The sequence below is a fragment of the Trichosurus vulpecula genome, chromosome 2, assembly GCF_011100635.1.
Source record: "Trichosurus vulpecula isolate mTriVul1 chromosome 2, mTriVul1.pri, whole genome shotgun sequence".
NCBI lineage: Eukaryota > Metazoa > Chordata > Mammalia > Diprotodontia > Phalangeridae > Trichosurus > Trichosurus vulpecula.
The window spans coordinates 282,841,879-282,867,525 of NC_050574.1; the positions used below are offsets into that span (position 1 = coordinate 282,841,879).

The window sequence follows — 25,647 nt, forward strand, 5'->3', positions numbered from 1 at the left end:
AGTCTAACCAGAAATATGCTAGAATACATTTTTCATCTTAACCTGCCACTAATATAACATTCTAACAATTGTCTAAATGTCGCATCAAAAGGAATAAAAGCAACACAAATGATTTCTGCAAGCCTTTCACACTCCAGTTGTTGATATACTTATACTAGTTTGCAACATAGCTAGCGAGAATTGTAAATGTTTATAGTGTTATGGACGTTCAGGAGTTGCTATATACTCTGTCAAAGGGGCTTTTGCCCCTACTGATAATTTTGATGAGGCTATATGTATTGCTTTCTCTTCATTTTATCTGTATATGGTTTTAATTATGAACCCTGTTGTGTCAAAATTGAAAACAGTTATAATGGTTCACCAATATAGAATCATTTACATTATCTAATCTATCCTCATAGATCATGACCAGATTGCTTTGCAAAAGAGATCAAAATTTAATTCCTGTGAATTGTCTTTTATATTGACTTTGGTGTGCTCTTGGTTTAGCAGCAATCTTTTTTTTCTGAGAAATAGTTTATTGTTGCAACATTTTAAGCAAATCAATTACATTCCTGTAATGCAATAATATTACAATATGCAGGCAACCATAGCTTCCATTGTACATGCCACAATCTATTTTATGAAGCTGTAAACATTCATATCAGTGCTGTTTAGTCCGTGGTAATATAATTTAGGAGTAGATGTTGGCCAAGGAATGTTAATACATTGTCTGAAAAAAGCTCAATATGTCAGGCACTCCTGGAAAACTGAAACATACAGGCTTCAGGCTTAGAGGTGAAATTGAATGAATCAGAATTACATGGGGAAAGTTTGAGGAGATAATAAAAACATGCATTGATAAAGGTCCTTTCGTTTATGAAACTCGAAGAGATTTGCAAATACTGAGCCTTCCCCATTGTGCCAAGGAATGGCTAAGAAGAGGGTTGTTTTTTTTTTTTTTTGGCTGCCTCTGTATACAAATTCTTTATATGCTGAGAATGACCTCTGTAGATGTGCTGCCATCCAGAGAGGGCTGTCATTTTTTTTGCAAACGTTTTTCTTCCAAACATGCTTAAAAAAATCCTGTCCATATTCACTTGACTAGTGAGGCTGTGACCCATCTGGGACATATATGCACTGTAGGCATTTGCTTGTCTCATGGGGGGAAAGGGTATGTAGTAGACTGGGAAGACAGAAAAAAAAAATATCTTCTGCTTTCTTTTTTCTACTACATGAAAAAGAAAATTGTACCTAGCTATATAGACTTTTTAAGAAATCCATTTCTTCCTTTTGCTTCTGCCCTCTTATCCTCCCCACCAGAGAAGAAATTAACTAATCTCATTAATCCATTAGTTCTGTCAAATGAATTGGGAAAGAATAGACATCATCTATGGTTGAAATCTACCTCTGTATCTTTTACATAATAGTGCTTTCTGTTCTCTAATAAATAAATGAGGGACTATCATTACAGAGACCTTGGTTTCATCTTTTGTAATTACAATTCCAAATAAAATTTGGCTGTTGTTTTTCTTTAGCCAGAATTATAATACTTTATCACATTTCAGCCCCTCAAAATTTCACATTTCTTTCCTGGTGGATATTTAAATGTTACTTTTGCAATGTATCATTATTTTTCACAGTAAATTGCATGAGATCTTATGTGGTAGCTTTGAAATTATTGCTTGTCGTCACTACTATATACAACCACATAAACAGTATGTAGTTTGTACAGTAGATCATTTTTCTTGTTTATATTCACCAAGCTCTCAGTGCTACACACTAACACCAGCTGTTAAAAAATGACAGTAGTATTTTATCTCTGACTACTGAAATCCTTTATGTAGAGATATTTTTTTAAACAGTGTGTGTTGCTGAATAATGACAAAGGTTGCTGTGATGAATTGTGACATATTTTCAGTATTCATTTGCAATGTAAAACAGAAAGTAAATAGAAAATTACTGAGAAAGTCAAATACAGTATGGGAAGTCAAATTCCATGACTAAATCTGAGTCAATTTCTTCACTTAAGAATATTTACATTATTTGGAAAGGACATGGTATCTATGAGGTTGTTCAAGAGGAGACTCAGAAGTAATTTATACATAAACCTGCTTCAGATGTATGAGCATCCAAAATGAACCAAGAAATAGTTTTCAGGAGCCAATAGGGGCATTTTTTTTTACTTTTTTAAACCTTCCTTTATTTTTCTTATTTTTTTTTTAAATTTTGGTCTGTGTATTCTTTTTTTTTCTTTTTAACTTATTTAAAATATTTACTGTTCAGCATTGATATTCACAAGAGTTTGAATTGCAAATTTTCTCCCCATTTCTACCCTCCCCCCCACTCCAAGATGGCATATATTCTGGTTGCCCTGTTCCCCAGTCAGCCCTCCCTTCTGCCACCCCACTCCCCTCTCATCCCCTTTTCCCTTCCTCTCTTGTAGGGCAGATAAATTTCTATGTCCCATAGCCTGTGTATCTTATTTTCTAGTTGCATGCAAAAACTTTTTTTTTGTTTTTGAACATCTGTTTTTAAAACTTTGAGTTCCCAATTCTCTCTCCTCTTCCCTTTCCACCCACCCTCCCTAAGAAATCAAGCAATTCAACATAGGCCACATGTGTATCATTATGTATAACCCTTCCACAATACTCATGTTGTGAAAAACTAACTATATTTTGCTCCTTCCCAACCCATTCCCCTTTACTGAATTTTCTCCCTTGACCCTGTCCCCTTTTGAAAGTATTTGTTTTTGATTACCTACACCCCCATCTGCAATAGGGGCATTTCTTGAATGGTATTGATTGAAGGATATCTCTTCTTATATCATTTCATATCCTATTGGTCTCTTTTCATCCCCCTGCCCCACACACGCACCGTGCCCTCCACCACCATGATCTACAGTTCTTTCCCTAGGTCTCCTTACCTTCTTCAAATTGATTACAAGTTTCTCAAGGAGAGGTGCTAACATATAGTAGGTATTTGATGAATGCGCTTCAAGTATCTAAAACACAAATATCATTCTGATAACCATGGTCTCTTCTCATAAGCCTCAACTAAGTCAACTTGTAGCCTCATTTAAAAAAAAAACAGGTCTAGACATACTGTTTATGTACCAGGAGGCCCTTTCTGGGCTCAGTCTTCCAATTCTAGCTCACAATATAAAACTGGGTCCACCATAGAGCAGTTAGCTATTTCTTTGCTCAAGATTCTATTATCAGGCAACACTTAAGAGGCAGAATTTTTAACATTTTTCCCAAGCTCCCATCCTGTGCTTTCCCCAAAATATCAATTAACCAGTTAATATTAATTAAGCTTTTACAAGAAGGTATTAACTGAAGGGATATAGAAAGACTAGCTGGTAAGAACAATTCCTGTCAAATTTCAGGGACATACTTTGACACAATAACACAAAATTCACATGGGTAGTAAAGAGAGTTCTAACTGGAAAATACATGAGGCAAAGATATGACTCATACTTCTTAGTTACTGGAAGATTTTTGATCACTTCCTAAAGTACTCATGATATAACCTTTAGATGTAGCTCTCTGCAAAACCTGAGAGTCATTGCCCTACAGAGTCTATAATATTTTTTCCTCCATATTTCTAGTTTTGCTCTGTTCCTTATGTAAACACTGCTGTTAGCCACTGTTCCTCTGGGAACTGCTACTAGAACTGACAGAAGTCTAAATTTTCTCACCTTTTAAAATCCACAAGGTCATCCTGTGAAAGGTCGTGTTGGGGGTGGGGGTGGAGATTCATTCCTCCTTAAATCCCCATGCATCACTAGACTGGTCTCTTGTTGGAATATTCCTGTTGGAGTACTCCATTCTGAACTGGCTTTCCGTAATATGATTAAGGCGCAGGAATATGTTGGAATCTTTCAACCTGCCCCAATTCATTCCCTGTGTACTGTCATCTGATTTCATTCAATTGTTAAAGCAATTCTCTCCTCTCTAAATGATTAAGGACTTATTCACCTCTGGTTTAATCCTTTGATTTGTTCAATGGAGAATTGTATTTGATTTATTCAGTTGCCTTCTTCTTGTGACTAGGATAGGATGGAAAGCCACCTTATAAATCATCACTGAAATCAAAATAATAACAGAGATAGGCATAGACCCATGATTTCATTAGTATAGGGAAGTCCCAGGTAAGAAAAAGCCTTCTCCCATTGCAGGTTCAGACACTTTCTCTTCAATTTATAGATTTAGAGAATTGCTCTGAGGAATGAGAGATTAAGTGACTTGCCCAGGATCACATAGGCCAGGGCATGTAAGATTCAGGACTTGATTCCTTATCTTCTTGGCTTTGTGGATACTCTCTATCCTCTGCATACTGTTCTATCAACTGTCCGACAATGGTGACATCTATATTGCTCTTTCAAGTTAACATAGCACTTTGCTTACAACTGCACATTACATGTGCATACTACATTTTCCAGATGAGGAAGTTAAGCCTCAGAGAAGAAAAGGACTCACTCACACAACCAGTAAAGGCCAGAGTCAAAATCTGAATCAACATTCAGTGGTCATTCTTCCAGACTGCTGAAAGAGAAAATAAAATCTAAAAACAAAGGCCTGGTAGTCTTTATAGAGAGATCTTACTTTGAATACAAGTCTAACAAGCTTGGTCCTCAGCTTTACCACACCAGTGAATTCAGTGGGGGAGGTGGAGGCAACACCAAAAAGTGGGAGTTTGTATCATTTCACTACTGCAACAAAGAAGGATAAAATAAATAAATAACACAAAATAGATATAAGTTTCTCAAAAAGAACCACATTCCCACATAGCTCCTAGAAAAAAACATTGTATTATGGATTAGTGTAATTGTCCATATTCCTAATGATCACAGAACCATAGAAGCTTAGAAATTAGGACACATTAGATACTATGTAGTTCAGCTCTCTCACATTACTGATAAAGAAACTGATATCAGAATATGAACTCAGTAAATGTTGGTTAAATTGAATTGTCAAAAAATGTTAACTTACATATTAAATATATTTTATTTAAGAAAACCTATCAGTATGACATATTCTAGAAACATTTACTGTGAAATTATTAAAATCAATGTTTTTGAATCAAAAGGGTATAAGCTTCAGTTATTCAGAAAATTAAAATTACACAGAGCAGTCCATTCTCCAATTAAAGTCTATTCCCCACATAAAAGAGATGTAACTGTAATTTCACCACTCTGAAAAGACTGTGACAGTAAGTGAAAAAAACCTTTTAAACAGAATTACTACATTAATCCCTCTGCTCAAATTCTACTTTTGATGCCACATCATGGCAAGGAGGTGACCCTGGGTTTTCAAAGGCTATGCCAATAGAGTACAAACTCTGCCAGCTCCTTCAAGTCTTTAAGTATGGCCTTGGCAATGGATCATTTATCTGTCATCCAAGGAATGGCTTAGCTAAGTTTGGAGAAGCTCACGACTAGAAAGTAGGCCACTGAGTGATTATTATTTTTTTTTATTTTTGGCCACAGCTGTTCTTAAAGATTATCTACTGAGACACAGAGGGTTTATAATTTCTATTGATTGAGTAAGTACTTTCATGGACAAGATCATATATTCTTTAAGAATAAAAGCATTATTTTTTAGGATATTATTTTGAGATTTGTAAGTTATAATATTCTGCTTGTTATATCTTCACACAAAACAAATGTATCAATGACCTAGTCTTATGAATTCTCACTTCAACATCACTTTCCAATATGTTCCTGCATGTCCACCTTCATTACCACTCCCCTAGTATAGACCTTTATTACATCTCCCCTGGACTATTGTGGTAGCCTCCTAGTGGGTCCCTCTGCCTCCAACTTCTCCATACTATCATCTATCCTACACATTGCTAAAGAGAAATTTTTCCAATGCCCAGGTCTTATCACATCACATCATTCCAATGCTTAAAATCTTTCTGTTCCTCACCATTACTTCCTATATAAAGAATAAATTTCTTTAAAAGGGATTGAAAACTCTATTATATTGTTCCCAACTGTTTCTTTTCTACCATCATCTCATACTATTCCTCTTCATATAACTGGTCATCTTTTTATTATGTGCATGTGTTTGCTCTCATTGATCCTTTTTCCTGGAATACATTCTCCCATGTTACTGTGCTGTCTCTTCTCCCTGAAACCTAGCAATCCTTCAAAGCCCAGCTCAATTATCACTTCTTCCATGAAGCTTTCTTTGTTTTTTGCCCTCATCAGAGATAATTCTCCCTCTCTTCTTAGTGCTCCTATAACAATTTGAAACTTGGCTGAATTTAAATTAAATTCCACAGGCATTTATTAATTGTCTGCCATGTGCAAGCCTTCAGTAAGGTCCTATATTGCAGTACTATTGTAGTATTAAGGTTACCCTTGGATTCAAAAAGGCTATGCCAGTGAAATACAACTTCTAGCTGGTCCTATACAAAAAGAAACAGTTCAAATACAGCTCCAACAATGATCTGACCATCAGTCATCTGACAACTATCTTAGCTAAACACAGAGCGAGGCTCACCATGAAAGGTTTGTCCATCAGGTGAACAAAATTTTCAATCACAGCTTCTCACAAAGACTATGTACTAGCCTGTACAAGGGTGGTGATTTATGTCAAAGCAAGTGTTTAACAGGAATAAAGGGGAAATTTCTTAGACTGGATTGTTCCCTGAAGAAAGGAAGAGACCTCAACAAGTAGAAATAGGACATAGGAAGGGATACAGATATAAGGGACAAAAGCGAAAGAAGAGAGATCTAAGAGCACAAGAGCAAAGAATAGAAAGTATTCTACTAGAACTGGAAACTAGATGGAAAGATAGATGGGAACTAGATAGTAGAGACTCTTGAAGGTTCAAGAGTTAATAATTTGTATTAGAAAACACTCCAGGAGGAGGTTGGGAATGAATATGGATTTAATTATAATCTGCATAGAGGTGATAATGGAAGCCATGGATGTGGATGAGATAACCAAGAGGAAAAGTATAGAGAAGCCTTGCATGCCATAAACAGAACCTTGGTGGATAACTACTTTTAGGGAGTATGATGAGGAGACTGGACTGGAATTAAAAAATGGAGAAACAATTTTCAAGGGGATAGTAGAATAATGGATTTTCAGGTTAGTAAAGAGGGGTGGGTTAGCAGTTTCACGTACTCTAGACAGGTCAGAGGAAATGAGGACAGAAAGAGGACAATTGGATTTGGCCAGTGGTCACCAAGAAGTCATAGGTGATTTGTGGATAAAGCTGCTTCTGCAGACAGGAGAGGATGGAAGCTGCATTTAAAAAAAAAAAGAAAAATAAGGAATGTGTGTGGTGAAGAAGTGCCTGGAGCAAGTATAGACAATTTCTATCAATTCTTTGGTAAATAGGAGAACAGAGATAAAGTGAGGGACTCAGAATATAGTGGGGTCAAGGGAAGTTTTGTTGATTTTGTATTTTCATTTTCTTTATTTAGGAGAAGAGACATTTAATCACGTTTATAAGCAGAGGAGAAAGAATGGGGAAGACTGAACATATATGAGAAAGAGACAACTGATATAGCAAGGTCACAGAAGTGATGACTGAGGGAAGATATAAGTGTAGGGATCAGCTTTCACAAAAAAAAAAAAAGAAAAACACTTCTTCCACTGAGATTGGAAGAAAAGAAGCCCATGAGGATGAAGAGGTTGAGAAAGGTGGAGAAAGGAAACAGAAAGTTGAAAATCAAATAGCATAAATGTCAGCAAAGTTGGAGGAAAAATCAGCAGCATAAGTGGGGGGAGAGGAGTAGGGACATTTAAGAAGAAAAGGTTTGGGATAAGCATTGTTTAGGCTGAAGTAAAAGGTATTGAAGAAATGAGTGGAAGAGCTGTAGCAAGAATTGAGATAAGATTAGATATTGTAAATTTATAATGGATCAAGTCAATATGATTTTGTAGTTTCTCAATAGCAACATGAGTAAAATAGGAATATGAGTGAAAGAAGTAAATGAGAGGAATTGTCAAAAGTTGAAGGCTAGCAGGGCTAAGATGGGGGGGGTCATTTTGGCAAAGAGTTCATGGATAAAGCTAGACACATTATCAACATGAAGTTGATAACTTTTGGTTTCAGACTAATGGCAAAAGGAAATAAAGCTAAAGCAAAATTGAGAGACTGGGTGAGTAGAAAGAGAGTGAGTGGCTGAATAGGTCCTGATAAGAGTGAACAATAGATACAGAAGAGACAAAGCCCATTGCAGTACAAGAGATTATACTCAGGGGAAATTCAGTCCACGATCAGGAATGACAGATTTTGAGAGTGGGTAAGGACCCCAGTGACCATCTAGGCCAATCCACACCTAAAAGCAATCCCTAGTATGTTTACCCAATGAGTGGTCATTCAACCTCCTCTCCAAAGAAGGGGAATCCACCACTTCCTGAGGCAGCCCATTCTACTTTGGGACTGCTTTAATCATCATGATTTTTTGTCCTTGATATCAATCCTTCTTGGCGACTTTCATGTATTGTCCTGTGGATTTGTCTTCTGGGGCCAAAAAGAACAAATCTTATCCTTTATCCACTTGAAAGACCTTTCAACACTTGAACATAGCTATAAAGTCCCTTAGCCTCTCCCTCTTCAGGCTAAATATCTCTAATTCCTTCAACTCATGTGCTATAGACTCAAGGGTCTTCACCATCTTAATTTTAGAAACAGAACAGTTTCAAATTATGGTGAAACTTAAGGAGTAATGATCCTGATTGTTAACTGAAGTAGAGTGGAGGTGGAAGTTAGAGGTACTGTGTACCTACATCATAACTTGTAGTAAGTATAGTTATATTTTAATGTATTTCGTATCCCCTATAAGAGTTAAGGTTCTTGCAGGCAGGGACCATATGCTGATTCATTTTGTCTCTCCTAGTCATTAGTACTTGCACCTAATATTTGCACTTAGTTTTCAATTAGGTGTTTCTTAAATATCTTGTTAAATTTGAGTAGGGAAGAACAATGGTATGCTTTTTCTTCCAAACTCCATACCTGCCTGCCAGTTTTTGGCCTGGAACCATTAATTATTCTATATTTAAAATTATTCACACTTTTATAATTTAATCCAACTAGCAGCACAAGGTATCTATAAAGTCAAAGGCTGGATATGTTTCTTCCTAATTCAAATTCCTAAAATATTCCAGGAGCTGTTTTGGAAGGATTGCTTTTGTTGTTCTTATTTCCCTGAAATGCTTACATAACATTTATTCCCACTTCCTTTTATATCTTTATAGAAATCCATGTCACATAGGTAATGCAATACACTGGTGCGTATGAAAAAGTAACACTGCTTTGAACAGCCAGGCTGAAGAATAAAGTGTAACTACTATTTATTCTTATAATAGCCTTTCATTGACCACTAACAATATTCCACATGCTCTCAAAAGTACTGTTCTAGTGGGTTTAACAGCTGATGAGGCAAATAGGACAATTAAGATATAAATACAAAAAATAAGTGGCAGCTGGTATGACTGAGTCTTAAAAGGAAATTGGTTTCTTTATTTCTGGGTTTTATCCCTCAAAATCCACCTAGAACAGGACTTTGTTTAAAAAAAAATGTGTGGTTTTTTTTATTTGTTAGTTTTCTCCCCTTGGAGTGGGAAGGTAGTGTTTTCAAATCATTTTTTTTCAGTATACAATTAGGGAGAGAAAACAACCACATACAAGTGTAAATACACACACACAGACTCACACACACAGCAGCAGCAGCAACAACAGCAGTAGCAAGAGAAATTCAAGAGAACAAAAGAGGGAAAAGTATAGGAAAAAAAAAGATTTAATGAGAGAAGGCTGAAATAAAGGATGACTAACAATTTTTGAAAGGCCCGAGAGGGTTTTTTTGAGGAACAGAGATAGATGGGATGTGTCCAGAAGAATGAGTAAAGGAAGACAATTTGGACCAGAGAGAAGTGAGGTGCATAGAAGCTCTAAAAGGGAAGGTTGTTGTAGTCAAGATGATACATGATCAAACATGGAGAAGGAACTTAACTATGAAAGTACAGGAAGTTCTCCGATTTTTATAAGTATTATATAGGATTTAGTGAGGTGGGAAGTGAGAATATCAAGGAGTCCAGGAGCTCAGCTGAAATTAGCTTGTATGGTGTGATTCATTTAGTTATGGGTTCATTATGAGCAATTCAAAATGAGGAGCACTTAACTACCATTGACTTACACTGGATCAAACACCAGGGGAAGGTTTGAAAGCAACTGATGATCATTTACATCTTCTACTGGGTTGTTGAGGCCAGCTTGGAGCCAGTAACTGAGGAAAAACCATCGACACTAATAGAATTAGAAAGTGTCATGCAAATACAAATTATTATTATTAGCTACCACAGAAAATATAGTCTGTTGCCTTTAGTTCTACATATTAAACTATCAACAAGTAACCCTGTCCAAAGCAACTATATATATATATATATATATATGTGTGTGTGTGTGTGTGTGTGTGTGTGTATGTATATATATGTATGTATGCATATGTATGTATACATATGTGTATGTGTATATGTTTATATATATATATATATATATTTCTCAGACCTCATGAGATAGAAATCTATAGCAGTTTTTTGTTTGTTTTTTTTTGTTTTGTTTTGCAGATGGGTTCCCTTAATACATAGCAGGTATTTTAGTAAATGTTAATGTAAATAATTGCAGCAGCTGTGAATCATAAAGACACTGTAATTATGCACATGGTAATGAAAAATGTTTTGTCTCAAATTAGATGAAAATCCTTCTAGACATTTGTCAGATTACCAAGAGATGTGGCTTCATTTTGACATTTCCTCTCTCCCTCATAAGTTCCTTGTTTTTCTTTCCATTAGTCTTACTAGGTACTTCTCCTCTGACCCACTTCCATAGAATATCACTCTTTGTTTAATGGGAACTACTCCACACTAAATTGTGAATTGCTAAGATGTATAGAAAGTAAACCTCTTGAAGGCAAGGACTGTTAGGTGTCTTCAGGATTCCAATCTTTAAGTATCTTAAGCTGCCTGAGTTATTCATCTTTTTTTAAAAAATCGCACATCTATATACCATAATAACTGAACGAGGTCCATTACTGTCCTTTAAAATGCTTTCACATATTTTATGGAATTTTGTGATCCTATTGACCCTATGAATACAATTGTGATAGTTGTATTAGTTCCAGGTGATAGGTGGGGAAAGTGAGGGTTGCAGGCAATTTCAAATTTAAACTCACTTCTCCCAACAGCAAGCATAGATAGGCCTTCTTTTCTTAAGGAACCACAAGATCTTTTTTTTTTTTTTTTCCCGAGAAAAGATATGACACGATCAAGTAGAAACTTCCAGGCCTAAAGGACTTTTCAGTTGCAAAAGAAGTAAAAGTATTGGCTCTCACAAGCAGGCAGGGTAGAACCACAGTAAGCCTCAGCTTCTAAGATAGCTAGATGGAAAAGATATTTCATACCAAAATGGGATATCTATACTGAGAAATAATGTCTAATCGTCTTTACCAGACAAATGGTCCTATTGCGGGTTTTACTGCCAACAATTACAAGTGATAGTAATTGGTTTAGTTTCAGCACCCAGTTAAGTGACAGGCACACAGTGGGTGTTCAATTAGCATTTGCTGAATGCCAAATTCAATCCATGAATCATAAGGAAGTAATGGACCTCATTCAGCTATTATGGTAACAGGGAGGAAATAGATTTCATTTTTGCCTTATGTTAACAAAGTATCTTTTCTCTTTGCTGAATGGTCACTCAAATCTGTAAAGCTGCTCAGAGTGATTATATCAAGCTCTTCCAAATTGGTGTTCTCTTTCTCTCTCTCTCTCTCTCTCTCTCTCTCTCTCTCTCTCTCTCTCTCTCTCTCTCTTTCTCTCTTCCCCCACAACTCTCCCTATAATTTAATAATCAAAGCAAAACAATTTTTAAACCAAATTTTGCCCCTCCTTTTTATCTTCATTTTGATGCTGTGTGATATAGGGATGAGCGTGTTGCTAATTTATGTTCTTCCCTTTTGTGCGATACTGATGGATCAGACCAAAATATAGGTAAGCTAAAAGGCCTTTTTTTCAAATTAGATGTAGAGGCCTAGACCTAATTCCACATTGTACTACAATTTCATCAGCAGAAATCTTCCACACTTAGAGCATTTTAAATTTCTAGGAACATTGGAGGGCACCTTTTTTTATGATTTCTTTTAGGCTTGATTTCCATCATGAGCATAATTCTATATAAAAGAGCTGGGCTCCAGGATGAATGTCAGTGAGCTCACAAGCATGGAGGGGGTTGTTCTCTAGAGATTGCATCTCTGCTGGGAAGATCACTGGAGCCTGACAAAATACCGATTACAGTCAGATCTGACAATCATTTGAATCTGTGTGCATGTCAACAATTGTCATTAGCTCATGGGTGACAGAAGGTTCTCTGGCTAGGTGGAAACACATGTCAAGTTGTTCAAGTACTTAGTGAACATGGAGAAGTTTGGAATCACTTTAGGAATGCAAAAAAAAAATACTTGCAAAAGGCAAATGAGGTTTCTGAGCTAGAAAGAAAGTTGTAAAAAACGGCACAAATTGCCCGGTAGAGCTTTCTTCTCTGTACCTTCAGTTACAGTGGCCATTTAAAATTGTTACATCTTTTAATGGTTCCAATGAAAACACAACTTTGAGCAAGGAAAAAGTTCATGTAAATGGTACTTCTAGTGAGTGGCTGTGGCCTTTTCAGCCACAAAGTATCTTGGAGAGAGATTACATTCTTAAGGAAACTCAGAGAGATTTGTAATTAAGAGGAATCAAAAGAGAACCCTTCCCTTTCACTGGTGTGTGTAATTTCTAGATAAATGCCATTCAAATATGCAGTAGGGCAAGGTATGAAAAGTTACCAATATGAATATGGATAAGTTGATAAGCTAGACCTGTGATTTCATTGATAGGGAACTCCCAGGTGAGGAAACTCCTTCCTTCAGTAAAGATTGACACCTACACTGCAATTTAAAATCTTAGAGAAGAGCTCTAAATGTTTAATTGCCTTGGCCATGGTCATACAGCCAGTATATGTAAAAGGTAGAAAATGAACTCACGTCTTCTTAACAGTGAAGCTGAGTCTCTATCCATTGTATCATGGAGTCTCCTTCCATAAGGAATTGAAATAATATTAGTTTAAACAGTAGAAATCTCAGAATATAATGTGATTCTCCTCTACTTCCTTGACCACATAGGTATTCTGTATGCCTTTTTTTTCCTTTTAATAGTAGATGACACAGGAATAATGAGACCCCAGAGTGTGAAACTTATCTTGGGGTTTATTGAGTTTGCTAGCAAGGGAAACCCCAGAGGGAGACTCAGAGGAGGAACAAAAGGACAAAGCTTATATATACATGCTTAAACCACAAAAAGAGGGGGGATGTTTCAGGCAAAAGAGTATTGGGAGGGGGTATTCAAGAACTGGCCTTGAATAACCAAGCACATTCCTAAAATCAGGGAATCAGAACAGCACCTAGGTGGCACCGTGGATAGAGTGCCAGGCTTGGAGTCAGGAAGACTCATCTTCTGGAGCTCAAATCCAGCCTCAGACACTTATTAGTTGTGTGATCCCTGGGTAAGTCACTTGACCTTGTTTGCCTCAGTTTCCTCATCTCTAAAATGAGCTGAAAAGGAAATGGCAAACCACTGCAATATCCTTGCCAAGAAAACCCCAAATGGGCTCACAAAGAGTTGGACACTGTTGAACAAAAACAACAACAAATGTTAGTACACAGGATGTTCTTGTGGAGGGGTTATTGGGGTAAGGAGTGTGGCCAGGAGTTTTTTTTAATTGGTGAGCTTAACAGGAGATGGAAGGAGTTTTGCTCAGTTTGTGATCCACAATAGTAGTACTACTTACATTTATCTAGCATTTTTACTGTTCTCGGTGCTTTCACACCCATCACTTCAGGTTATAAAACAGTCCTGTGAGAAAGATAGCTTGGGTCTTATTTCTATTTTACAAATGAGTAAGTTGAGGTGCAGGTGGATGGAGCAACCTTCTGTAGCTTACAACTAGCATGTATATGAACTAAAACTATAAACTCCTTAGTTGAATATTACAGGGGCTCACCAGACAACATAGCCTGTTTCTGCAGGGACTGGGACGGTGTCAATAAAGTAACACGACACCTGCTACCTTTATTCTTGGCCACCAGGAAGCCTATGTAAACCTAGGAGATAGTGTAAATATTCCTGCACTGTGATACACAGACAGATCTCAATTGTGTGAATCTGTCCACTTTGTCTAAATCAAGTGATATTATTCCTGATCTGGATTCCAGGACATGCCTCTTTATCTATGGCTGACTTGAACCCCAATCAGTGTCTGTGCATTTGGACTCCGTTATTGTATATATTTTTCTAGCTGACAAAACTCTTGCACACTTTGTTTATGTGTCTTTGCATTTTGCCTGTTGATGTCGAACCCCTAACTGCTAACTCTGACCTATCTACTCTGATTCTAAACAATGACTATGTTCTTTTTAGTTTGGCTTAATCCTACAAACTCTGGCCTTGATTCTGCTGCCCCACCCCAGAATTCATTATAACATGCCTCTGTCTATATGAAATTCCTCAGGGTCTACCCAGGCTCCCATTATTCATAATATATTGTTTGTATGGCATTAAGCAAGTCATCTGGGCTCTCCCAGCGCTAAATGGAAGCCCCTTCATTTTACAAATGAGGAAATTAAACTCGGTGAGATCTGAGATCCTTTCTGGCTCTAAATCCTATCATTTTTACAGCCGCCCTCTCCTTTCTTCACACACAAGCACAGAGTTTCATTATCTCTTTCTCAGTCAAAAACCTCCAGATTGGTGGCCCTGCCTCCAATCTTTATCTTCATCCAACCCATTTCACCTGTTGGTGACAGATTATAACAGTGTGGAGGAAGAATTAGCAGGCATGGTTACTGATCTGACGGAGAGATGGAAGGGTCAAAAGTGAGTTTAGCATTTATGTCAAGACTAGGGGACTGAGAAACTACTATCAGTAGCTCATAGAAATAGCAAAGTCAGGAGGAGGACATAGTTTGGGGGTATGATGAGTTTAATTCTGTTAACAACGAATATTATGGGAAAATTACATGGCCCATAGAGAAGTGATTTCAACATATAGATGTCTACATAGAGAAAACCTGCAAAGAGCTAGAAATAAGGGACTGGAGCTCAAGGGGAAGGATGTGTTGGGAGTGTGGATTTGAGATTTGCTTAGAGTTGATAGTTGAAGCCATAGGAAGGCATTAGATTGTTAGGGGTAGAGGGTAGAAGGAGAAGAGAAGAGGACTGGTCCAAAGCCTTGCAGAATGCAGACATTTATGAGTGGAGGAAATGACCAAAAAGATAAGGAATCATCACAGAAGCAGAAGGATAGGCAGAAAAATGGGATATTCACATGTTGTGGGAACTAAAGAAGGAAAGAGTTTGAAGAAGGGAAGTGTAGCTAATAATATTAAACTGAAAAGAAGTCAAAAAACATGAAGATTGCAACACTCACCAAAAGCAATAATAAGACAATAATAGCTAGCACTTACTGGCACTTTAAGGCTTGCAGGGTGCTTTATAAACTCATTTCATTCTTGTAACAAACCTGGGAGGTCGGTGCTTTTATTAGCCCTATATTAGAGATTGGGGCAGAACTGAGGCAGATAGTTAAATCACTTGTCAAAGAGTAGGTATCTGATGCTGGATTTGAACTCAGGTCTTCCTAACTTCAGGTCAGTCATTCTATCTTCTATGATGCCACCTAGATAACAGCATATTTATAATAGGATGTTTAATCAAGGGGAGACAGTTTTCAGATTTTATCAATGTGTGTACATTTTTTCCCCTTTTAAAACTGATTTTCAAAAAGTATTTTTATTAACTGAATAAGTAGAACTGACTCTCCAGGTTAAGTACTGTTCCATTGGGACTCTGAGGATAATAGAGTAGTGGGGGGGGCGGGGTGGAGCAGAGAGGACTGCCCCATTTGCGGAGACCTGGGTACTAAATAAAAGCCATTTCTTTTCTTCTCTACAGTTACTCATTTATACATCCTGTAATTCTTTCTTAAATCAGCACTGATTCCTTCAAAGGCCCTGTATTCTACCAAATTACATCTTAAATTCTGTGAATATTCAGAAGTTGAAGACAGAAAAAAAATGCAGAATATTGAATAATATAGCTAAAAGGGACGTTAACGATCATCCAATCTAACTCCCTTATTTTTTTAGATAAGAAAATTGAAGTGCAGACCAGTTATGAGAACTGCCCAAGGTCACATAACAAGGCAGTGTCATGCCCCTAAAAAGGGAGTTGAGGATAAAGATTAAATTAACATCATGAGTTTTCAAGGTAAGTCCCCCAGTCAGCTAGTGTCCAAAAGGACAGTGCTGGTCTTACAAAATAGAAGAATCTGTTCATAAACTACGAATATTCTCAAAGGAAATTTTAAAAGGGCCAAAGGCAGAGAGATGGCAGCTGATCTCCATCTCATCAAACATCTTTTCCTTGCAGGCCTGGAGGGGAGCCGCAGACTGTTAGGTCCTTTGGTGTGAGTTCAGTCACAAAGCAAAAACCAGAACTGTGTTAATAATGGTGGCAATGTCATGGGGCACTTCTGAGAGAGAAAAAAAATTTAAATGAAAGAGCCTCACTGGCAATTTCTCTTCTGTTTTAGTAAGCTGATTAATAACGAAAAAGTATGGTAAAAATGTAAAGTGAAATTGATTTGCTTTTTATTAATAACAATAATGTGTCCTTTTAATTGATAGTATTAGTAGTAAATCTCTATGTTATGTTCAATGAGTTTTCAGGGGAAGAAAAAAAAAAAGAACGTTTGCTGTTCTTTTGGGCTTGCTAAGCCCAGGGGAGAAAGCAGAGTGATAAAAGTAGTTAAGAGTAGGCCTCAAAGGCAGAGAAACCTGGGTTCAGGTCCTCCCTCTGTTACTTACTGGCTCTATGACCCTGGGCAGGTTATCTACCCTCTCAGCACCCTAGGAAACTCTATAAGACTAGAAGTTGAAGAGAATGTGTCAGCTTATACTGAGAGGGGAAATTGTCCAATCTGGAAGTTCTCCATACCAATGAAATCACAAGTGCAGCCCTAACCTTAACACTTGTCCATGCCTCTTAAAGCCTTCTAAGAAGAAAGGCAAAATATTCGTGAAAAGCTTAGTTGAAAAGAAGGAGGAATAAAGGGGGAGAAGGAGGATGAAGGAGAGGAGGAGGATTAGGAGGAGAAGAAACAAAAATAGACATATCCCTCTCCCCACTAACCCACTAAAGTGATCCTAGAAAATAAGTAAAGGAGGCTAATGGAAAACTAATATGATTTTTTAGTTTATCCTCCAATAAATGATCGACTTCCAGGCTCTTCTTCTGTGTTAACTATAAAAGATAGTCCCTTATAAAGCAGTCTGATTTAAGTACTTTTGACTGCAAAAAAAGGAGGCAACTGAAATGATCTGGGTCCTCACAATAAGTGGAAAAAGGGAAACAATTCAGATTAAATGAACAAACTTATATTGAGTGCAGTGTTCCACACTTCTCTGCCTCTGTAAAAAAAAAAGGAAGGGGGGAAGGATATTTTACTATGCTCTTGGGTTCCAGAAATAGCTTTTTTTTTAATTTATGGAATAAAGTAAGCATTTCCATAACATAGTACAATTTAAAAAGATTATAGCACATGAAACTGCAAATCTACTATGGACAATGTGCTATTCCTTTCAAATATACAACAAAATTATCATGTAAATTTTTTCTTCTCCCCCCTTCCCTGCCCTAGAGATGACTATCATTAGACGTAAATATGTGCACACATGTACACACACACACAAAAACACACACACATATGAAAAATTATTCTATACATGCTTCTATGTATGGATATAGATAGCATCTTTCTTCATATGTATGTTAGAGTTAATTTGGGTACTTGTAATATTCAAAATAACTTATTTGCTCAAAGCTATTCTTAAAACAGAGATAGCTTTTTAAAATTACATAATATTTTAATTTAAAATAACTAACAAGCTACTCATTTATTTTTCAAGGCAAAGAAAATGGGGAAAATGGAAAACTAATGAAATGTAGGAATATACTATAGCTTTTAGAATATTTATCTTGATCCATAACTTGAATTTTTCTACTGATAATGAAAAATAAAATATGAAAGTCTGGTTGAAAACTCTCCTTACAATCTTTTACATCACTGGATCCAGTTAAATAAAAATGCCCATCTAAAACTCTAAAATTTGGACTCCCCTTCCAAAAATGCACATTTCTCCTCTCTCAGTAGTTTACATTTTCTGAAAGGATCCATTTAAATATATTTATCTCCAACCATAAACTTTCAGAAATCTGTATGCAGTACCTCTAAAGAAAAGTCATCTGCCACAGCAAATTGGGGGCAATTAGGCTGCCAAACCTAAAGACGGAAACCTGCCATCCTTAAGGTAACGTTCAGGTGAGATTTCTCCTCCCTCGATCTCATTCTAAGCATAGAGGGAGCTTTTTTTTAAAGTGAGCATGTGTGCCTAGGGCAAGACCAGTGACAGGCAGAGAGGGGAATGCAGGGCATGAATTGTGAGCTAAAGTACCACTTTAAAGTACTCTCTTTCTTCTTTCACTGGAAAAAAAGAGAAAAGTAACCAAGGGACTCTGATAAAGAGACAGGAGAGGAGGGCCTGCCAACAGCACACTGACCTGCTTTTTTTTCCCTGCAAAAAATCTATGGGACAATAGCAAAAAAAAAAGAAAAAAAAGAAAAAAAAAAGAAAGAAAGAAAGAAAGAAAAGGAACCTCAAAACAGCCCTCTTTAAGGAGATGTTATTGTGAAGTATGCCAGAGACTCAGAGTTTGCTTTTCTCGTTGGCAGTTTTATGTTCTCTATCATCAAGGGAAGAAAAAAAAAAGGCTTTGAAAGCATAAAGCAAAGGTAAAAATTACCCTTTTATGTTTTTCCCCTTCGAGTTTATCTTTGGCCCTTATAATTGAGAGCAGTCAGTCAAAGACCAGGAAAGAAACTATTTGGAGTTTTAATCTGGAAACCAAGCTCAGGAAGTCAGGAATTTGGGGGCTACAGAAAACAGGTCTGGGAACTAAAGAGTTATCAGCACCTGGCCAATACTCAAGTTGGTGGGGGAGAGGGTAAAGGTGAGAGGGAGAGCAAGAACTCACATTGGGAAGTGTGTAGCCCTTTTACAAACTGGTTTTAGTTCAGATCCTTAGGCATCATGTAAAAATAGCAACCTGGGCAGACTCATTTGGGAGGCTTTTGACAGTGATGAGCTAAAAGAAACTTCCCTGCTTCCCCATGGCAAAATATTGTACAATTAAATGTATCACGGGAGTTCCCTTCCCTTTGAAGTAGCGGGTGTTAGCCTTTATCAGAATCTCTTTGCTCTGTTCTTATTTAGCAATTACTGTGTTGCTAATGTCTCAGGATCTTTCAGTCTGAGAGAAGGAGCAGTGAATGAACTAACTGTCCAAATCCAAAAGCACCCTGTTCCATTATTCTGCTCCTACACTGACCTCGCTGTTGCCAAAAACCCAAAATGGCAGCTGTAGTAGTGCAAGGGAATCATATAAAACTGACAGCCTTTTCTCTAAAATCAGATGGCACCCTGTTCAAAAAAGAAAAGCTCAACAATAGAAAAACTATGTATCTATTTCTGTTTTCCCCCTTGTTTTATCCTTCTTTAGTAAGAATGAGAATCAATCTTCTTTCTGAGTCCCTGAAAAGGGTTGGCTAGTAAACAAGTGGATCAGACATCAGCATGCCAAGCATTAGACAACTTTGAGTGGCCCACAGCTGATCCATCTTCAGAATAGTCTGCATGGCAGTTTCTTTGCTTAGATTGCAATGGGAGAAGAATCCGTTAGGGAAAAAGTATACTACTTAATTGAGAAACAACATGTGTTTTTTTTTTTCACACTGCCCTAATTCTTCTCCCTCCCCCAATTAAAAAAAATCCTTAGTTGACTTTTAATCAAGTTTGCCAGAGGCAAGTGTGGCAAATACTTAAAGAATGTATGCTTCTTACTAAGTTCCTGGGTAGTTTTCACTGGATTTTCCCTGCTATGGTAAATTTTAGAGAAATGAGGATTTATTATTTTATCTAGAACAGCTGTCAATCACAATAGATATACCTTGATCAGCCAGGATGCTAGAATGTTCAACAGAGAGTTCTGAAATGGACTGACATGGTTTGCCTCTTCAGGATATTCTGGATTAGATATGATAGTCTTCACGTGAGAAAAAATGATAAATTTGGTGTTCTGTCTATGATTTAACCCCACTCTGTATGTTGCACATTTTTCAAATTATCTGTTACAGTTATTTTATTTTCCATCGACAATCTTCATGTCTGAGGATATCGTGATTGATGACTATCAATTTTGTGCTAAGCCTTTCCTATTAGTTGAGTTTATTTGGAAGCCCGACTTGCTCAAACACTTTGAAATTAATTCTTTTAGCCACTGTTAAATGAAAGAAATGGTCTTGATGCATATTTTTTCTCTTCTTTTACTCACACAGCAGACAAATATACTTTAAATAGCAGAGATTTATGAAAATCCCACAGCTACATATCAGTGACAGCAGAAACAGTCAAAAGTTTTTTCCTGTTTTAGGCAACTTGTTTGCAATGGCAATGTCTAATTCTCAGCTGACCTCCCATGGGAAAAAGAGTGGTGCTTTACTTGAATATTTAAGCAATCCCAACGGTATTATTTCATTCCCATACTTCCAATCCCACAAGTACTATATCACTTAAAATCAGGGGTATTTTGTTATAGATTTATAAGTTTATTTTGTTATAGGTTTGTGCCAAAAATAAAAATTCTGTGAGATTTGGCTTCAAAATTAAATTTTTTTATGGACATAACCTTTTTCCCCTCTTTGGTTGCAGCAACATATTGTTGCTTTGGGAACATATCCAAACTTTGATTTCTTAATTTGATATTTCCTTTGAATTGTTCTCAGTGAGAATATAGCATTTTTTAATAAAAACATTTTTTAAATTTGTGAAAAAGTAATAAGCAAGGATGATGAAAACATCTTGGATTTATATTCAGTAAATCTAGGTCCAAATCCTGGGTGTAATACTGGGCCTGTCTTATCTGTCAAATGAAGGAACTGGATGAGATGAACCTGTGATCCTAAACGACTGACAATTTTTCTGTGGTGCAGTATCATGTACTTTTAAACTCATTAAAAAAAAATACTCCTTGCCCTCCTTGCTGGGGAGCTCCCACATCCATTCCAGCTTTGTTAAGGTACCTCAATCCAGGATTCCATTTCCTGGGACCCATGCTCTGCTCCAGCTCCTGTACTCTCCATCCAGGCCTGGGATAACCATGGCTTCCCTCTTGTGTTGTGGGCCCAAGCTGGTTGCCTGCGGCATTGTCCTCAGTGCCTGGGGGGTGATCATACCAGTCCTTGGAATTTTTTTCAGTGTCCATTCTGCTATGCTAATTGAGGACATACCTTTTACTGAGAGTGATTTTACTGAGAGTAGTCCTCAGAAAATCTATGAACTTTATGAACAAGTGAGCTGCAACTGCTTCATTGCTGTTGGCCTCTATCTCCTCTTTGGCAGCTTCTCATTCTGCCAAGTCCGGCTCAACAAATGCAAACAATACATGGTCAGTTAGGACACTCCATTCCACTCGCAAGGATCTGGGGGTCCCCCTAAGCCCTTACCCGATGTCTCTCATTTAAATTCCCTTCTTTCAACCTTCCCCTTGCTTCTTGGGGTCTCTCTCTTTCATGTTAGGCACTGAGAGTGTTGCTGGCTGCCCCCTGGATAGTGGGGGGGGGGGTGGGAAGAGAAGGGCTTCGGTTATCCCTTTTGCTGGGTTGTTTTACCCTGGTTGTGTGAGGGTGGCTGTACCTTCCCCTTCCAAGCCCTGGGCTTTCCTTGCTAGTAACAATAAAGCAGAGGTGTTCTCTGCTGGTGGACGGGGTGTCCCTGCTATATATTATTTCTTAAATATACTGCTGTACAGGTTCAGGAGCAAAATATACTGACTAGACAAAGAATTTTATTGCACCTCAAAACCAACATTCTGCATATTAGTTTTCATTATAAATTTGTTATATACTGTAGAAGTTATTAGGAGACTGGCCTGATTATAAATTGACTCAAAAATCACTTCCCCTGCCTAATCCTTAATATTGGTTTGTTACTCCTTAAAACTGAAGAACACAATAAGCTTCCAATTAAAAAAAAAACACTTTCAAATGTTTGGGATCTTCTTTGGGGTGGAGGAGAAGATTTACCAATAGAACATAGGATCTTTGAGGTCAGAGACTATTTAATCTCTTTCTTTGTATTCCCATCATAAATTATTGTTCCTGGCACCAAGAAGCTTGTGAATAAATGATTGTTGATTGATGGATTAATATTGTATTAAAGCTATGACTATTCACTTCCCCAAGTGCTAGCCACATTGAGTTCAATAAGCACAGCCCTTTCACCAAGAGAATAAACATTTTAAAATCATCAACATGGACAGTCATAAAATGCATATAAAGGTAGATGACTAAACAATTAGTCTTGATTTATGTGTGGTTAACTTATTTTCCTCTAGTTTTAAAGTCCAAAATTGATGCATATTCAATGTAAAGGTCAGAATAAGAACAGAGACTTTGCAAAATAGCTGCATCACCATTTTTCGATGATTTATCTGTTACCTTTTTAAAAAGACCCTAGTGGATATACTAACTTTGAAAAAGTAGGTATTCTAAAAACTCAACCAAGGTCAATTAAAATATGAGAAGGTGAAATTGGTCCACAATTGAAGAAAAATTGTAGAGTAATTGATTTACTAGTTTTATTTTCTAGTAGATAAATTGGTGAAGGGATTTAATAGAAATTAAAGTTCATTGGAGGCATTCCTTACCTTCTTTTACATAGAGTAACCATGTCTTTGAAGCTGAAGTTAGCTCAGGAAAGATATAGCTGTGGACTCCGGCCTTAGACTCTAAGCCTGTAGGGCTGGGGTGCTGTCTAATTCTGTGTTTAGCATTTAGGGCAGTCAATAAAGGTTCAATTAAATAATGAGTACAATACATCAAGAACAGAAACTTGAGATTTGAGCATAATCAGTATTCAGTGTTTTATCTTGCTATTGGGATTTAGAGATGAAAAACACTACCTTTGTTTCAATTGCTTTTGGAAGCCAATAGAAAATAGCTACTAAAGAATGCAGAACACAGAGCTTCCCTGGGGCTAACATCTCTGTAGCTTTGGGGAATTCCTCAGAGCACACTATAGAAACCTAGCTAGAAGCCAGTCACAGAAGAAGGATGTAGCATAGCCTGGACTTTACTTGCAATTTTACTGACAGTGTTGTAATTTAAGTTCCAAGCAACTAGATACAAATAAATTTACTATTGGATCCTCTGCTCTGGACTTTTCTCTCTCTCCTGGGTCAATAAAGCCTTAATTAATTGATCAACAAGCAATCGTACAGGGATTTTTTTTCAGGTGGTCTATTCCTTTAGCTCAGAGACACACTGTGAGCTGAATGTAACTTCATCTAATATGTTTTTAGTGAACACACTTGTGAGCCAGGAAACATGCCTAAGTATACTTCAACCTTGGGTTCGTGCTAATGTGGTTTCTCACTCATTAGCACCTCATTAGGATATCCATGCTCAACCCCCATTAAACACTGCTTATAAACTCATGCTAATTATCTCTCACTTCATTTCCTTTTGTAGGCTGGCCTTTAGAAGTTCAAGAAATAAGTAAATGCCCTCATGTGTAATCATTATTATTTAGAATTTACCCATATTCAGAGTGGGACATTTTAAAATCAAAATCATCTCATATGAGTCTCATTCTTGCAGCATAGCTTGCCCAGTTTTCTTCCTGGTTAGGGAATATTTGTTTACTGCCCTTTCTTTTTATAACTTTAAATTACATGCTAACAATTTCCTAAGTCTTGCGTACAGTGAGTTCAAAAGACACAGCTCCTGTCTCATGGGAAGAAGAAACTTTTCAACCGTGGAAAATATGAGGATTTTTACTAGGGATTGAGAAAAAAAATATTCTTTATCTAGACTGTGTTATTAATGTTTTCTAGGCTGTCACTATGACAGGCTCTATCATAGTTTAGCAGACCTGAGAATATTGTTTGTGGACTGAGGCAGAGGTCTCCTCTGCAGTGAGAGACTTTTTCAGACATAATGAGGCCCAAGGTTTCCTACTAAAAAAAAAAAAAAAAACAAAAAAAACAACCAAACAAAAAAACTTTGTGATTCAAGTGCTTTCGTGTGAAATTTCTGACATATGCCTTCTCCATCATTTTCCAGCGTCTCTGTGTTTACTCACTACCTGCAATGCTTCATACTGGAAAAGAGAGGGAGATGATTAAAGGAGGGGGTATCTTCTCATGTCTAGAGAAGCTACCTAAAAGTTAAGGAAATTCAGTTTCAGTGAAATTATATAAACATTTATTAAGTGTTTACTATATGTAAAGCATAGAGAGGCTGCTAGGTAAGGGAAGGGGCAAAGCATTGTCAACCCCAAAAATTTGATCTAAGAAAGACAAACTAAATTAGGTCATATGTTTATCCATGTTTTTATTTCTCTCAAGCTGGCTTGACATGCGTTGCCTGGGAGTATAGTCCAGAACTGGGTGCCCTAAGAGGGCAAGTGCAGGATTGTGTCAGGTGTTTGGGGGGTACAGAGTTATACGCACTTCCAGGAGCAGGTGTTCTCAAGCGGTGCCAACCAACTCTGATTGGTCAACAAAATAGGAGGTGGGCTATGTCTTGAGTACCTCTCTTAGGTCACTGGTCAGGAGATGAAGGGGAATGGGGAGCCCAGTTTATAACAGATCATCCCTCTACCATACCAGACCACTCCCAGTCTTGGGCTGCCTAGGCAAAGAATCTGTCTCCACCCAAGCCTAAGTAGATTAAATCAATTCTGGACTGGGTTGGAGTTTGACCAGAATAAAACAATGCAATCCCTTTATCAGTAATGTCCTCCTGAAGAACTTTAGAGCAGGAGGCTGGCTGGAAGAGCTTTGAGAATCATTTTTCAGGGCATTTAGTAAGCACTTACTATGTGACAAGGGCTGTGCTAAGTGCTTTACAAATATCATTTCATTTGTTTCCTCAAAATAAGTAAAGTTTAATAGAATATAGGACCTGGAGTCAGGAAGACTTGAATTCAAATTATGCTTCAGATTCTTAAATGCTGTGTGATTCTGAGCAAGTTGCTTAACCACCCTCAGCCTCAGTTTCTATATGTGTAAATTAGGGATAACAATAGCGTCTCTCCCGAGGTTGTGAGACTTAAATTTGATAATATGTGTAAAGTGCTTTGTAAACTTTAAATAACAAAATGTTATCATTCTTGTTTTCTCCTTTTTTTTTTCTCCTTCTCCTCCTCCTTTTCTTCCCTGGACATATAAACTGAATTTTATCCTTCCATACCTCCCAGTGCCAGACAGTTTTTTGTTTTTTTTTTTTTAATAGTCTACAGGAAACCGGGTTTGAATCCTGCCTGAGGTACTTATTAGCTCCATAACCCTGGATTGGTCTCTCCACTTCATTAACCCAGAATTTTTATGAAATGGAAATAATGATACTTATATTACTTACCTACCGAGGTTGCTGTGAAGACAGCTCTTTAAATAAGGGCTATTTTAACTACTTCTGTGTTCCTATTTGTGG

At 37.2% G+C, this 25,647-nt stretch overlaps 2 protein-coding genes across 2 annotated transcripts in view; both read left to right on the forward strand.

Moving 5' to 3' along the window:
* The window catches only part of LRP1B (LDL receptor related protein 1B), a 2,306,513-nt gene that overhangs the window by 707,830 nt on the left and 1,573,036 nt on the right, over positions 1-25,647 (forward strand). The window lies entirely within an intron of this gene.
* LOC118840075 (ribonuclease kappa-like) lies at positions 21,312-21,608 on the forward strand. The gene has a single exon (XM_036747579.1). The coding sequence runs from the start codon at positions 21,312-21,314 to the stop codon at positions 21,606-21,608; it is 297 nt and encodes a 98-aa protein (XP_036603474.1).